This window comes from Anas platyrhynchos, chromosome 14 (assembly GCF_047663525.1).
Source record: "Anas platyrhynchos isolate ZD024472 breed Pekin duck chromosome 14, IASCAAS_PekinDuck_T2T, whole genome shotgun sequence".
In the NCBI taxonomy this organism is placed as follows: Eukaryota; Metazoa; Chordata; class Aves; order Anseriformes; family Anatidae; genus Anas; species Anas platyrhynchos.
This window is the reverse complement of record NC_092600.1, coordinates 12,862,449-12,879,321: the sequence shown is the minus strand read 5'-3', so window position 1 is coordinate 12,879,321 and position 16,873 is coordinate 12,862,449. Positions and strand designations below refer to the sequence as shown.

The following is a 16,873-nucleotide window of genomic DNA, read 5'->3' as shown; positions in this document are numbered from 1 at the left end:
CCTCTAATGCAGGGGGCTTTTAACTGCTCTCCTGGACAGCTGGGAAACCCTGGGCGTCTGAAGGGCCCAAGGCAGAGCCCAGGACTGCTCGTCCCTCCTCCCCCAGCCTGCAGGAGTAGAGGCAAACCACCAGCAGAAGTCAGGGGCTGGTCCCCTCGTGCATCATCTCTCTGGATCAGACCCACACACGCCTCTGTGTTGCCTTGGCTTTGCCCCCAGCAGGCAGAGGTGGATGATCCATCCTTCTGGCAGGGCACCGAGCCCCCCCAGTGCCCTGAAATATTCCTGCGCACGTGCCCGCTCGGAGAGGTCAGGGGCATTGAGCAATCGCAGCTTGAAAAATTACAGCTGCTCCGCTGGAGCAGAGGGAGGAAAACACAGCACGAGCTCAGAGACAGGCTGGGGACAGCTCTTCCTGAATCTGGTCCCAGAATCTGGGGGCTCTGGGGACCTGGGGCAGGCAGATGGGCTGGGGAAGATGTGCAGGGCCAGGCGATTACATCTGCTGCAACGCTCAGCGCTTGCTCTCTGTTTCAGGGTTTTACTGCTCGCTACCTTCTCGTTTTAAAACATCTCACAGAGGTTTGTGATCCCTGGTCCCCGCAGAATCTCATTTCATTAAACCCAGCCCAGCCCCACACCCGCTGGGGGGTTCTGAGCTGCGCTGGGATGCCTGGAGCTGTGCCCAGGCCAGGCTGCAGCCAGGCAGATCTTTTTTGTGGTCTCATCCATTGCTGCAATTTAGCCTGTGACAGCCTGGGTGGGGGCCTGGGGGGTTGGGAACAGCGTCCCGTGCCCGAGGAGCATCCCAGATGCTTTGTGCAGGAAGGGTCTGGGGGCTCCCGGCAGCACCCAGCACAACTGGTCCCCACCAACTCGTTTGCAGTCACAGCACAGCTTTCCAGGAGAAAATGCCTCCCGTGAGGTTCCCAGCCCTCCAGTTGGTCCAGCACAAGAGCAAAGGGCTGTTTCTAGGTAACATTGCCATTAGGGCTGAAAAGAAGAGGGAACAGGGACAATAGAGGTTTATAACTCAGCACCGAGCTGCTCTTGCCAAGCAGGGCACTTCATTTCTTCTTGCTGGAAAGGTTATGCTCAGCCTCCACCAGTGGCCAGCCGTTAGCCAAAAAAAGGCCCCGAGGCCCCTGCAGCCACATGGTGAGGAGGAAAACAAGGCTTTGGCAAAAATAACCACCTTCTGGCTCCGCTCCCCCAGAAGCAGAGGGGACAGGAGGTCGGGGGAGGCAGCTCTGGAGCACTTGCTGCTGCTGCAGCTGCTGCTGGGGCTTTTGGAGACCCGATATAGTGAGGCTGCCCGGGCCGCCTCGCTGTCTGCGGGCTCCCTCGCTGTCTCACAGCACCCCTATAAATTCTTGACAAAAAAAAAAAATGAAGTATTTTAAGGACAGTGTGCCTCATACGCCTGCCCTTCAGTATCTGGTTTCCTGGAGCATCCCTGCTCCTTGGTCTGTCCTAGCAGCTGCCTCTGCCCCTGCAGACTGCTAAAAAATCCTGGATTTTCAAACTTCCCATGCTCCCAGCTCCGAGGGCAGAGGAGCCAGAGGATTTGAAACGAAGCACAAAGATGGCACAGGGTAAAGATGCGGGTAGGACCGCACCAACCCTTTCCAGAAGCTGGTGGAGCAGGGCAGCATCAGAGGAGCTTCTGCCCCTGGAGGTCTCCAGCATGGAGCAGCTCAGGCTCATAGGAGCTGCCTCCCCTTTGGAGCTCAACCAGAGCCCAGCAGGGGACATTAAGAGGCGAGAACCATTTAAACAGCCAGGAAACATTACCCGAGGATGAGCAACACAAAGCTTAGTGGGCAATTAGCCCTGCCCCTCATCAAAGCCTGCTCCAATCAGCACTATTAACTTAATGAGCGAGAACAGCAAAGCAGAGAGCAAGAGGAGACTGATGAAAATTCAGCTCCAGTGGGGAAAAAAAACAACAAAAACAACAACAAAATACTTTTGAGGGCTTATGCTGCACTGAAGGTGGAGAGATGGGGTTGGGGCTGTGTCTCAGGGGAAGGAGACACCTCCGAGATGCCTCTCCCTGCGCTGCAGCAGGGAAAGCCACTCGCCCTCCTCTCCTGGGGGGCTCTGCCTTAATGCAGCCCCCTGGGGAGAGGTTAGGGCCCTCAGAGACATGTGGACCGGGGGAGATTTGCCTAAATAGGGCCTGGGGCTACGCAGGAGTCAGAGCTTGACCTGGAAGGGACCTGCACAGCTCTCAGGTCCTGACACAGCCAGAAAACCAGGTTATTTGTGAGCAAGGAAATGGGATCTGGAGGCACCAGGGATGATAACCACATGGGCCCCCGCAGGCAGTTTTTTTCCAGGGCCGTTTTTCAGAGCAGAGTCCCATTTTCACATCGGTTCTTTTTTTTCCCCCTGAGCATAAACAACTCCATTGCCCAATTCCTTCGTCCCCTTCCCCGGCAGCTGTGGCTCAGGGCTGCCTGGTGGCTGCAGCGGCTTTCCGAGAAAGCAGCATCGAGCACTACCCTCCTCCCCCAGATTCCTTCTCTCCCAAGAGCTCAAAGAAAACATCCAAAGCATTTTACCCAGGGTTTTATGGCTGTGCTGTTGTTTCTATTTTTAAAGCAGGGGTGGGGGGGGGGGGGGGAAGCCTGGAGGTATTTATAAATAAAGGCTTTATGAAAACCGGGCTCTTTATCCGGAGTGTTGCGTAGAGTGGTAATTGCACTTACACAAAGCCAGGGAGATCGCGGGCGCACAGAACACTCCTCCCCGTCTGCTGCTTTCACACAATGCAGCCGTAAAACAGGACAACCCAAGGAAATAGGGGAATTACCCCAAAGGAAGCCCAGCGACTGCAGCCAGGAGGCACAGCCACAGCCCCAGGAAGACCCCAGTGAGCCCCAGCGGGGTGCTGGATGGGAGCCGTGCTGGGGGTCCTGCTCTGACGACCCCCAGGTCTCCCCTCAGAGCATCCCTGCTGCAGTGAGCTCCCCCTCGCCGTGGGGATGTAAGGGAGCTGCTTCTCTACAGCAGCCTCCTGCTGCCAAGCTTTGCCTGAATGCCTGCTTCTGGCCACCGGCAGCCCCAAGACCACGGCAGGTATTCAGTTTCCTGCAGCCTTCTGGAATAAAACAGCTCGTAATACACCCCAAGACCGGCTCATTCGTTCATCACAGTCCCATCACGGGGCAGACGACACTGTCCTGTGCACGGGCAGCACAGTTTGGGTGCCCTGTCTGCACTCTGCCGATGGCACCTCCCCTGCCTGCCCCCCCGCAGGGTAACGCAGACGGCCTCTGTTCAGCTCATCCACCCGAATCCACTCAGCTAACCCGCTCACGTCAATCCCACAAGCATCTGACCTAATGGCACGCATCTGAGAAGCCCCTGTGAGGCCAGGGCCGTGGTTTCCCCGCACGCAAAGGACACTGACCGTTTGCCGACGCCAGGATCATGGCTTGCAGCATCTCCGTGTCAAACTGGTTGTTCGGCCAGGCTCCACCTTCCTCTCCATTCTGGGAGCTACAGGAAAAGAAAGGAAGCAGAAAGTTACCCCGGCTGGGCGAGGAGGAGTGGGCTTCAGAAGCCAGGGCTGTGGATGCATTGAGCAGCTCTGAGGGCAGTGCTGGCAGAGAGGAGGCTGTGGGCTTTAAATCCCTCTATTAAATAACTCTCCGGAGTCTAAACACTCTCAGAAGTCTCCATCCCTCTCCAAGGCTTTTGACGAATAACCACCAACACCAAAAGTACTTGGGGCTGAGTGGCACTTCCAGGAATGCCTTCCTAACTCCTGCTGGTTGAGACAGCCTGCACCTCAGGACCTTGAAATCCCCCTAAGTGCCTTCCCTCCAGTTAGAGACCACAAGAAATGCCAGCCCTAGAGCCACAGAGCAGCACACGCCCCTGTATGACCAGGTTCCTTTTGCAGGCCACACGAGGTGGCTGCCCTTTCAAGTTGTTTCAAGCTATGACTCCACTCTGCAGCTTCATTCATGGGATTGAGGGCGAGAAAATCCCACGGAGCCAGGGGATTGGGGATCAGCAGGGAGGCAGCTGCCCATCTCTGCGGCTCCTGCCCTGAAGGGAGGCCAGGAGCAGCCACCAAGAGCCACGAGAGGAGGTGAGCAACCACCGTGGTTCCCTGGGGCAGGCTGACAGGACCTGAGCACCACGGGTCTGCCTGGGAAAGCTCTGGGGGTGCCACCAGGCTTTGGTCCAGGAGGAGATTTTGTGGTGAGGTTACAATCAGCGCTCTGTGCACTGCCTAACAAGCTCTGCATTGATGCCTGCCAGGTGCCCGGCAGCTGTGCTCAGCCACCCTTCACTCGCGGCCTCACTTTCCCTCCAGAGAGGCCAGGGATGTTTTCCCACAGCCCTGCCTCCAGCACGGAGACCTCAAAATGCCACCAGCCAGGTGACCATGGCACAGATCCACCACGAGGACCTGGGTCTGGTGCTTGGGTCCCTGCCGCAGCTGCATCAAAGCTTTTCAAGGAGGGAAGTCCCAAATGCACACCGGCTTTCCCTGGTGTACCAGTGTCCTGTACACCAGAATTTAAAAAAAGGAGATGCTTGGCTGAGTGTGTTGGAGAGCTCTGATTGCACCCCAGGTAACCCTGCTCTGTCACACACCTGGTACAGACCCAGTGACAGGTATCCACGTGCCAAGTCCCTCCGAAACTCAAGGAGAGGTGAGCATAACGGAGACGGGCACATGGACCCTCCTGGGTACCCAACTGCAGAGCTGGTCTTAAGCAAGGTGCCTGAAGAGACAGGAGCTGTGGTAGCCCCACAAAATCACCCTTCCTGCGGCTCCTTGCTGCACAAAGCAGCACTAACGTTCCTGCTCTCACAGCCCAGCTTTGTCTGCGTGGGATGCGAGCAGTCCCCGATGTAGCGGAGGCTGCCCTGCCAGGCTGCCGAAATACCTGCCATCTGTTGCAACCCAGGGCATCCCAAAACCTATTTATATCGATCCCCTGCTGCGCGTGTGGTGGCACGGTTTCAAGACAGCCAACAGTGAGGTCTGCCTGCCTTGCCGGCTGATCTTGGTGCTCGTACCAGGGCCATGCCCTGACTCCGCAGGCCAGAGGACAGCTGAGGACCAGGGGCATGTCCGGGCTGGGAATAGAGCCCCAGGCTAGATCCTATAAAGGGCTTAGGAACCTAAACCCCGTGTCAAACCACAGCCCGTGCAGCCATTGCTTAACCCCAGTGCTCCCTGCCCCCTCCCCAGCCGGCAGTCCCAGCTTTCCCAGTGCTGCCAGAACCCCATCCCGAAATGCTGGGAGCGGGCAGCCCCGCACATCCCTCCTGGTGCTGCCTCTCAGGGCAGCCCCTGAACAACGATGGGATCTGGGGACGGAGGAAAGGAAAAGCAGAAGAAAGTGACAAATTTTTTAAATTGTAGCATTCTGGTGGTTTGACCTCTGTTTTGGAGTCAGAGACTGAGGTTTGACCCCTCTTTAATGTGCCATCACAGCCTTGCCAGTACAACCCAGTTGCTCTCCTGTTCAACCTGACGTCCCCAGGTCCTTTCCCCCAAGCCTGCTGCACCCAGCACTCCCTAATTGCACAAACAGGCCCAAAGCATGTCCCTGCTCCCCGTGGTGTCATGCAGAAAAGCTATTTTAGAAATGCCTGAGTTGCAGAAATGGTATTGAGCTCATCTCTGCAAGCAGGAAATTCAAGTGCTGAATTACTTACGAGTGCAATCATTCAGAATTCAGAAGCAGAGGAAAAATAAATGCAGTAATCTAAAAACACCCTAAAATAACTTCTTGCACTGAAAAAAAAAGAAAAACAGCCAGGCACACAGCTGATGACCAGAGCTGGCTGTCTGCCAGGGCTATAGGACGGAGCCCTGAATGGCTGGTGCACAGCTCAGCAGCGAGCATCCCGCTCCCCCCGCCTGCTGCGGGGACGCTGCCCGGAACAGGAGGCTGGTTCCTATGGAAATGACTGCAAGGACTCGCAGTTTTTAATACAAATGGTGTTGACTCAATAGGCTTTTTATAAAAACCCATCCTACAGAGGACAGATTTTTTTTTTTTCCTGTTTAATTCTATTCCACGCTTCAAAGCTCAGAAAATAGCTGGCTTTTGTTTTTGGGAAGGCATCCAGCACTAGGACTGGAGGGAAGGAAGCAAGCCTGCACTTGAGACAAAGAGGAACCCATTGATGCTGCATCCGAGGGGGATCAGAGCGTAGTGGACACACGGAGCAGGGGAAGCACATGGGGACGTGGGCGCCCGCAGGTGCACGCACACAGCCAGGTCGATCTGGATGTCATCAAGCCCAGCCAAACGGGATGCGTGGACGTTAGGAAATGCCAAAATGAAAGGTCTGTCCTGCAGCCTTTGATATGGCTCCAAATCACACGGCTGGCTAATTACACAGCAGGGCAGGGGCTTTCCACAAGCATCTGCCCAAGCTGTGTGTGGGGTGGACCCCGGTGCTTTGCTGGCCGGCTGTTTTCTGCTTCCCCTGCCCAACGTGTTGTCCCTATTTAACTTTCACTTCCACAGTACAGAATTATTCATTTCCTTGCAGGGTTTCTATGGAGCTTGTTACTATGGCATCCAAATGCCTCACAAACATTTATTTGCACAACTGCCCGGTGAAATTCCGAAAAAAAAAATAATAAAAAATTGTTTTCCTCATTCTGCAGCTGGAAGGCCAGGCTGTAGCAGTGCCACAGGAAAATGGAGAAGCTGATTTGTGCCTGAAGGGTGCTGCCAGGGCTCGAGTGGCCGCTGGGTGCCCCATACCCCAAGGATGAGGCTCTGTCTCCCCGAGGGTGCCGGGCAGGGTGGTGCCACCCTCAGCCACCTCTCACCTTTGGGGTTTTCCAGCTCCTCCAGCACCAGCCCCTGTGCCAGTGCTGGTCCCACCCCACAGCCCCAGCCACCCCCAGGCTTCCCTGCTGGGTGGGGGGAGGGAACATGACTGGGGTCCACCTCACCCCCCAGCCCCTTCCCCTTTCACTCCCTGTCTCTGGGTGCTTCCCCAGCCCCCCATCACCTCCTTGCAGGGGCAGGACCAGCTGGAGCATCCCTCTCCCTGCCTCCAGGGTTGGGCAGTTTCTCCAAGCCCCTTCCCCCAGCCCCATTCCCAAGCAGCCCTGATGCTCCCAGCCTGCACCCCAGCCCGCCCCTCTCCCCTTGCACTGCTGTCTTTCCCCACTCCGTCTGTCTCCTTTCCAGCCCCCCACCCCCCCAAGCTGCCTCCCACACCCAGCCCCAGCCAGAGGCAGCACCAGAAATAAAATCTCAGCCTCCAGCGTTTTCACGCTGGCACGGTGACAAGAAGCAGGGAAAGGATCTGTCACAGCCAGCTCTGGAGGTGTGCTGGGGACACGGCCGTGCCCCGGGGCCAGCATCCCCCTCCCCGCAGCCCCATCCTCCAGCGGTCCCACTGCCCGAGCCGGAGCCCTCCCAAATTACAGCACCGGCTCAAAAATTGCTGCAATTCCTTTTTTTCCTTCTCCTCTAGCAGAGGATGCCGCCCGCCCTTCCCCCATGCTCCGCACATTCCCTGCCTCTTCCGTAATGCAATTACAGGCGCTGGGGAGGGCTTGGGCAAGGCGCAGATTTCGGGCCCTGATTTTGCAAAGGGGATCGCCAAATTTTAGCAGCGAGGTGGGGGGGAGGCTCAAAGCCTGACAGAGCGAGGGGGATGCTGGCCAAGGCACTGCGATGCTGCTCTGCATGGCGGGGACAGAACAAAGACCACGATGTCTCTGCGGGTGGAGAATGGGGGGCAGGGGGAGCCCCTCACCAAGACAGCTCTTCCAGCCCCCCCCCGAAAGCAGTGCCCGTGCTACACAGCCCATCACCCCCTGCCCTGTCACCCCCCCCATGCCACAAAGATGCCGGGGAAGCTATTTAGAGAAATTCTTTGGAAATGTTCTTGCGCCTGCTTGTCGGATCCCGGAGCCTCTGCAGCCAAGCGTGGCATGTGCTCAGCTGCGCAGGAAGCAGATGGAGAGAGAAAAATTAAACTAATACATGTCACACCTGCTAAATGCCCTAAAATAACGTTTCTATACATAACGCTGTGATGACGTAACTCCTGATGTGCTGGGGACTGTCCGGAGAGAGGGACACGTCCCATTAATGGGATATGTCCCTGTCCCCACGCAGGGCTCCCCGCCTCCTGTCCCTGCTTGGCAGGACCACTCCTGCCCCCAGCACCAAGCCAGCTCCTGTGGGGTTTCTCCCTCCTATCCCCATCCCAGCACCCAACAGCACCACAGACCGCAGCACCAGCTCGGAGCCAAGGCAGGCTCTGAGCAGCCTTGTAATGCATGAAAGCAGCGTTGTCACCATGGCAATCAATAGGAAACCAGAGAACCAGCTAAAGCTGGGAGCAGCTCCGTGGTCTTCAACCGTTCCTGCTTCTACACCCACCAGGGCAACACCTCACTTTGCAGATGAAACTGCCCAGCCTGGTGGGCAGCCTGGTGGGCTTACGTGGCTCCCTCCCAGGTGTTTGCTGAGCAAAAGGCAGCCAGGGGCCGGGGGCAAGGACTGCACAGTAACCTCAAACAGTCACCAAAATGCAGCTGCTCTCCTGGGCAGCCCAGGACGTGGCACAAGCTGGTGTCTGAGCTCTGCAGCCCCACGCAGGACCTAGCCACCAAGAGGCTGAGAGCAGCCCCATGGTCTGCGTGCTGCAGGAGATGCTGAGGAATCACTCAAGGCTCCAGTGTCTGCACAGGGAGAAGGATGAAAAACAGCAAGAAGCAGCAGCAAATCTGGCCCCAAGGCTTCCACACATCTTTGATTCACCTGCAGGACCTGTGAAACCTCCTACCCAGAAGCGAACACCACTGTCACAGCTGGTGGCCTCAACCCCTGGGTGCCTTTGGGATAGATACCAACAGATCAGACCCCATTTCCTAAAACTTCCCAGAAGTGCCAGAGGCCATCCACAGAAACTGCTGTGATACCCATGCCCCATTAAGCACATGTTCTCCGGGTGATACCACCTCAAACACCGTGTCCTAATTGCTTTTTCAGCCTGCTTCCCCCATGCTGTCCATCTGCTCATTCCAGCACCAGGCTTCTGGAACCTGCTGCGTGGTTTCAACCAGAGCTGGGGGCCGGGTGGAAGTTTCTGATGTGCTACGCTTCTGCCACTCACACAGAAATCAGCAAAGCAAGCCCCTTGCTGCTGTTTTCTGCTGGGAAAGGGCTCGGTTATTGGCTGTGCCACCCCACCAACCCCCCCACCACTGCATGGTGGCTGCAGGTTGCAGAAGCCACTCGTCCCACTGCTTTGGGAAATCTCACCTAGGTTTGTGGGACAACCTGCGTGCCACCTCCCTGTCCTGCCATGCTGGGGTGATGCAGGCACATCCTGACCACACACCAGAAGCTCTCTCCTTCTGCTGCCAGCCTTTGGCGTCATGCAGGCTCTGCAGACACCAGGGAACCAAAGCCTCTGTGTGCTTTAGGGAATATTCCTGGGACAGTTTTTTTCCATTGTGGTCCTCCACCTTTCCTAGGCAGGTTCCCTTTACTCCTGAAAGCCTGAGTAGTGGAGCTCAGGGAAAGAAAGAGAAAGAAAAGAAAGGAAGGAAGGAAGGGAGAAAGTGAGACAGAAAGAGAGAAAGAAAGAGAGAAAGAGAGAGAGAAAGAGAGAGAGAAAGAGAGAGAGAAAGAGAGAGAGAGAGAGACCCCTCCTATCCTTTGCAGCTCTGCCCTCAGCACTGCTGCAGCATCTCCACAGCCAGCTGCAAACCCCCCTCGGGGCAGCCAAGGTGCTGCTGGTGCTGCTTAACAGGCAAGTGAAGTGAGCATCCACATATCACATCCAGCCTGGGAGGGGGAGCACTGGAAACCAGTGGCACGGGGAGATTCAGGGTTAGAGCCCTCCACCCTTCTTTGTAGCTTTGCTCCCCCCTCCCCCAGCACCACACGGGGCTCTCACACTGCCCCCCATCCCCTGGCGAGCCCCCCCCCGCCCCCCCCCCCATGGTCCCTCTGGGCTTGTCCCCATCATCCCATGACAGGAAGATTCCCCAACTCTTCTGCAACCCAGAGCCTTCCCCTGCTCCAGACCCTGACCCGAGGTCAGCACTTTACTGAACACACCGGTGCACAGAGATCCAGCCCACGAAGATGCTTGTTGGGAAGTACCATGGATGCACAGGGCTGATTTTTCTTACCCCTGTACCAGTCCCAGCCCTTGTGCTGTCCCCCACACACCATGCCCAGGGACATCCCCTGCTGTCAGCCCCAGGGGATGCCCTGCGGTGCTGCCAGGCTCCACGCCTGCACCGCTTGGACCATTCGGCACTGTAATCCCCACTACAGCCGCTGGTCTGATTTGTTTGGGAATTGCTTTTGCTGCTCAGCATTATTCTGTATTCATTAACATTTGCCCGGAGACAGCAAAGGTGTATTTCTTTCTTCTTTTCTTTTTTTTAGACAATAAAATAAAAACATGATTATACAAATCAATTTATCCTCCATTTTCTCCCAAATTAGATTAATTGAAACTCGCTCTACTCAGCTACAGGACTGACTCCCCACTGTGTTTTTAAAAGATGCTGTCTGACCTCTATTTTCTGAGCATGTGCAACCAGAGCTTGCCCGTGTTTCAGATCACAAAGGAACAATCCCTCTCTGTTGTCCCATAACGGTGTGCCCTGAATGCAGTGACGTACGAGATCGGGAGATGATCCCTGCTTTACTGACCTCACCCTGAGCTTCGGCTGCTTCCAGGTGCTCGGAGGCACATGGGATTTGTTTCGGTGGCAGGGCTATGCTGAGAAAAGACAGCACTGTTCCCTCTTCCAACTGACACGGAGACAGCACAGGAGAAATCACAACACGGGTTTTTAGCCTTCTTTCTGGCTTAGGGTCAGTGCTGGGCTCCCGCCGGGACCAATTCAAACTTCAGCCTAAGCCACCTTGCCTTTATTGCTATTTAATTTGGAGCAGGCAAACGCAGTTATGAGCACATCTCTTTTTTTTTCTCTCTCTCTCTCTCTTTTTTTTTTTTCCAGCTGCCTGTGCTCCCCAAGCAAATGGGTGTCAGAGAGGGACATGCATCAGCAGGAGGTGACCTGCCTGCACACGGGCTGACACCGGGGACAGCAACAGTGGGCAGGGCTGGGGCAGCTGCCCTTGCACCCTCCTCAGTAGCTGGGGGTTCACACACCAGACATGGAAATGCATGGCAGAGCACGGGAACGGCACAGGGGGATCAGCTTGTTTGATCAGCCTGGGCACTGAGCATTTGATAATTTTTCTCCTACTGTTTGATGTTTTAACACAGGTTTAGACTAAAAACACCTCCCTGATCTAAGCCTGAGGAGTGAAGGCCACTGTCCCATGACCTGAGAAAAGGGCCCTGACACAGGTAGGTCTGCACTGCACCAGCGCCGTGCCTTGAGCTCTGGTGTGATGCTGGAGAAGGGAGCAGTAATGCTCTTCTGACAGGGCTCATTTGCCCTCTTCTCACAGCAAAACTATTACAGTGACTCTCAAGTGCTTCTGCGTTAACACGGTTTTCCAGTTAATTGTCATTTGAACTAGAGCATAAATGGCTAGGAAGATTTTTCTTGATTAAAAAGTTTTCAGTGCTGGGGACTCAACAGACCTCTGAGAAAACTTTTCCAGCAATAGCCTTGTTTTAAAGCCCATGCTTGGTTTCTAGTAGGAATACATTGAGCTTTACATCAAATCCTCAATCCATTTTACCTTTGTCGGCCAGGAGAGGCTAATGACACAGTTTAATCGCTGCAATGCTCATTACAACTATCATAAGTCTCTTAACTTTCTTTCTGCTAAGCTAAAAGACCGAGCCGAGCCAGGGAAAGATTCAGACACAACCAGCTGCCACCAGTGTTTAACTGCAAGCTCCAACACCGAAATCCAGGACCCGATGGATGACACTATGGCATGGTCACACCCTCCCTGGAAGCTGCCCAGGAGGCCACCAGGAACCAGAGAGCATGGGGACGTGGTGATTCCCTCCTGCAGCTACACAGGGCCTGAGCCAGCCAGCCAAGGCAGCACAGAACCCAAATTTCCTCCTGCTGCTGTAATCTTTTAGCATAGGAGTTATCCTGGAGCCAGTCTCCTCATACACAATAACCTGTGGCTGGGGTATTTGCAGAGGAAGGTGGTCCCCCAAGGTAAGTCCTTTCTTCCCCTGACGGTCCTCCAGGAAGCTCCCTCCTTGAGGAGGACCTCTGCCCATGCCTAAGCACTAGGAGGGAAGACAGGAGAGGTGAAGGGCACTTGTTCAACATTTTCCATCATTGCTTTCTCCCTGTGGACCACAAAGAGCAAACTTCTCTGGGCCAGAGGCAAGAGAAATAGATCAGGGGACGGGTGCTCATTTGGGAGGCCAGTCTTTGCTCTACTGCCAGGGCTTGTTATCTTTTTGATATTATGCACAAATAAGCAAAAACTCAGCCACGGTTTTGAGAGTGAGACCAGAGCTTGGGTCTCCTTCCAGGCTCCTTCCTGTTAGTCTCCTGACCCCTTAGATTTAATTTTGCCTTCCTTAGTCACTCTGCCCCATTGCCCAGCTCCAGGGAGCACAGACGGCTCTGCACCCGGACAAAGCAAGGAACCGCCCTGTGCTGGTGATGATGCTTCCTAAGGAATGCAGGACAGGGTCCAAACACCCAAACAAAACGAAGCTCAGTTAAATGGGGCAGGGGCACATTTCTCTAACAGGGCCTTTGGGGACCTGGGGTCTATCCACACAATCTCTGGCTGCCGTAGAGGCTCACGCAGTGGTAGGACATGAGATGCTCAAGCCAGAGCAAGCAACACACTTCAGCAGCTGGTAAAAGGACTCACAATGATTTCCCCTGGCCTCTAAGCAGGGGTAGAAATCATGACACTGGACTCCAGATACGCAGAAATCGAGACAAAATGCTCAAAATGTGCTTCAGGTAACAAGCCTATGTAAAGCATGTTTTCCAGTCCTTTAACCATCTCACAACTCCATCTCCCCCCTGTTCCTGACCGTCCTTTTAGACACCAACACAAGACACCTTATCAAAGAGCTTTCGCACCACCATCAAGCAGCTGACACAGAAACATCCCTTATTTCTGGCCCTTTGGCTGGGCAATTCTACCAGCAACAGGGAAACCCCATCTTCAGAGCTGCCCACTGAGGACTTCCCAGCACTGAAAGCAACAAGGAAAGGAACAAAATCTTCACCCGAAACATGCACAGAGAAAGGATGCACTTACCCACTTGTTCCAGGTCTCTGGGTCTGAGAGAAGCGCCAGTCTGTGTTAGGCTGAGCTTGCTGCAGAGAAAATAGAAAAGAGTTTTAATACCTCTATTCTTGCCTTTGAAAATGAAAGGGAACCAATCCTGGATTATTTCAGCCTGGAATATCAGCGTATTCTTTTGAAGTAAAACAAATCAATTAGAACAACAGGAAAAAAAAAAAACTGCCCCTCCCCCCCGCCTTTTTCTTCTGAGTATTTCTGAACCAGCATGAATACTAAAAAAGCATGACAAAAACTATTCAGCAAATAATCTTCTGGAGCAGCTCAGGAAACCAGGCTGTGAAAGAAATGAAGCATGAAATAAACTGATAAGGGCATCAATCCAGCAGGAGGAATCATACCAAAGTAATGAGCTTGGAGGAGTGGGGGAGGCAGAGCTAATTGATATCTAGAAAGATGCTTTTAATGCCAGAAGGTAAAATGATAACAGACCTTCCTAATCTGTCCTTCTTCTGTCCTTAACAAGGCCTGCCTGAGATCTTGATTTCACACATTGTATGTGAATGACTCTTCCTAGATGCTGTAGCCTTGGAGCATTACAATATTTTTCTGTCCTCAGAGAAAAGAATGAACTTCCGACAGCAAAAAAAAATGACAGCATTTGTTTAGGAGGCACAATAAACTTCAGACTCAGCAGCATACTTTACAACTTCATTAGTAAGCCTTGCATCACTTGCTGCTCCTGTTATTTTAGCATCAGACAATGGGCATTTTGTAAATAAGGAAGGACATGAAGCAGGCCTGCATATTCTTGTTTGAATCACGCCTTTGTGAAGAGCACTAAATAGCAGAACTGTTTGCTGTATGGAAGACGCATACTTCCGAAAATCATAATCTCCTTAATTAACTCCAGAATGATAATACACTACCTGGAAAGGACAGCATTCCTCTCGGTTACCTTAGGAAGGAGCAGATCACAGCCTATACAGTGGAACATCAGTTTTATAGGATTATTCTGCTTGTACATGCAATTACTAAGGCAAAGTGAAAACGGGTACAGCTGACCTAGATTTTTCTTCAGCAGATGTGATTTTACTAATTTCGCCACAGCTTTGATGATTCTCATGAAAGAATACATTAGAATAAATTACTGAGTCCCCTAGAATAAAGACTCCACTGCTACCCGTGCTGCATGCAAATCACCCTGTTTGAACACTTGCCCTCCAGATTTTAGATCCACGTGTTTATGCACACGCTGACACACAACCCCCCCCCTCCACTAGATAAGCCCTTCCCAATCTATTTTTTGAATTCCTGTTGCAATTACTACTTTCAAATTTAGGGCAGGCATTTATGACACAAAGTGACTTTACTTTTTATATCCCAACGTTAAAAAAGCTACAGCTAAATGCAGTCACTTATATCTGTATTTAGACATCCGAATACATATGGCTAAAGTTTTCACAGCACGCCGCTGCCCAAGTCTCTGCAAGTCCAAGGGCATGTAAGGTCACCAGAATCTTTGCAAAAAATGACACTGATTTCAGTGCCGAGCAGGGAAATCAACCCCTCGCTTGAAACTACCAGGCTGGAAAGTAATCCCTTGCCGGAGCACCATCAGTAATTAATAACATTTGAGAGTCAGGAAGTGAGAAACATCCACAAAACACCTCTAAAATAGAGCAAAAGAAACACCGAGCAACTTTGCTTTCAGGTCACCTCCTGGCTCTGCTTCCATACGGTGGAGAGAATAAAGGGCTTAAACAGAATAAAGGAGTTCAGCACCCACAACCCCACTTTCCCAAACGTGCCAGGAATCACTTTAAAAAGAAAAGAGCACGGACGGGGCCAAGACAAAGCTCTCAGGCTTTGATTTCATGGTGATGCCCAGCCCCTTCCCCCACCTCCAGCAGCGCCAAACCTTTCCCCTGCCACCTCCCAGGAGGGGACAGTCACACTCGTGCCCTGCAGCCACCTCCTGCAGCAGCAGGACAGCCCCAGAGCAGCCGGGCAGCCCGCATCGTGCTGATGGCTGCATGTAGCAAGGACAGTAAGAACCCCCCCGTCTCTTACCCCATCACAGGGACTTGCTAAGGTGCTGGCCACCTGCTCGTAGGCAGCCATGGTCTCCGCAGTGCTAGAATGGCTGAAAGGTTTCACAAAGAGGAAATCACTCTGCTCAGACATGGGGGAGAAACAAGAGGTGTAATTCCGTCCCTGGGAGGTCAGGCCCGCTCCTCCCACGTCCAGGTACTTGATGAAGCCATCTGGCTTCAGCTGCCCATGGAAATGGGAGGTGGGCTTGCGGGCAGACCCTCGACAGCAGCCCACAAAGGTCCAGCTGCCAGAGCCTGCTTTCAGACACCGGGCAGCCGCCACAGCAAACATCACACAGGACACGAGGGAAATGGACACCAGGGAGATGATGAGGTAAAGTGTTAGGTTGGTATCCTTAGGAGAAGATTTGGGGAGGTCCAAGGACTTGGCAAAGTCCTGCACGCCATCTTCCTCTGGAGAAACGACTATCACCACAGAGGCCGAGAGGGACGGTGTCCCATTGTCCCTCACTTCGACCACCAGCCGGTGGGGGACTTCTGTCTCCCTGAGAGCCTCTGTGACCCTTATCTCCCCCGAGCGGCGTTCCACGAGGAAAGGCACAGCTTCAGCGGTCTCCTGCAGCTGGTAGGACAGCCAGGCATTATGGCCACTATCGGCATCCACAGCTACAATTTTGGTAACCAGATAGCCGGGTTCTGCCACGGAGGGGATGGTTTGGTGGAAGGCAGAACCCTTGGGAACGGATGGGTAGACAATGGTGGGGGCGTTGTCATTCTGATCCAGGATGAACACGTGGACCACAGCAGTGCTGCTCAGAGCAGGAGACCCAGCATCTTTCACCTCCACGGGCACCTGGAACATCTTGTCCTGCTCATAGTCCAGAGCCCGCACGGTATAGATAGTACCGTTGTCTGGGTCTATTCGAAAATAGCTCGAGATAGGTATGTCTTGCATGCCACTGTCCAGGATGGAGTAAGACAGCTTGGCATTACTACCCTCATCAGGATCAGATGCCGACACTGAAAAGACAGATGTTCCAGGAAGAGAGTTTTCCTGAACATGAGCTGTATCGAAAGGGGTAGAGAAGTTTGGTGCATTATCATTAATGTCGGCAATTTGGAGATAGAAGGTTTTTTGTGTGGCCCTAGGTGGGGACCCTGAATCTGTAGCCCTCACAGTGATGTTGTATCCACTGGCCTTCTCCCGATCAAGGGGACCATTTGTGACCAGTGAGAAATGCTCTTTAAAAGATGACACCAGTTTAAATGGGAGCTCTTTTGCTATCTGCAGACGGACCTGCCCGTTGTCACCAGAATCACTGTCCTTGACACCAATAAGGGCAATCACTGTTCCTGGGGTCGCATCCTCCTGCACTGGGCTGGAGAGCGAGGTCAGGACAATCTCTGGGCTGTTATCATTGATATCAATTAATTCCACTCGCAGGTGACAGTGTCCTTCCATGGCCGGGGACCCCTTGTCCCGGGCTCGAACCGCAATCTCGTAAGCACTGGATTCCTCATAATCCAGCGGGGCTTTGGTTCTGATCTCCCCTGTCCGGGGATCTAAGGTGAACAGCCTGGTGAATTTACCAGGTGAATTATTGCTGGTTTTGAAAGAAT

General features: G+C 53.5%; 1 protein-coding gene across 10 annotated transcripts in view; it reads right to left on the bottom strand.

The window, feature by feature from the left end:
* The window catches only part of LOC101796191 (protocadherin gamma-C5-like), a 220,466-nt gene that overhangs the window by 3,103 nt on the left and 200,490 nt on the right, over positions 1–16,873 (bottom strand). For 9 of the 10 annotated variants that reach the window (XM_072023274.1, XM_072023280.1, XM_072023281.1 and 6 more), the window contains exons 2-3: positions 13,212–13,270; positions 3,419–3,507 (exon numbers count right to left, since the gene is read on the bottom strand). In XM_072023274.1, coding sequence (XP_071879375.1) covers positions 3,419–3,507; positions 13,212–13,270 — 148 coding nt within the window. Of the gene's footprint in view, positions 1–3,418; positions 3,508–13,211; positions 13,271–15,269; positions 16,861–16,873 lie in introns of those variants that run through there. The other variant, XM_072023282.1, reaches the window with a different exon arrangement.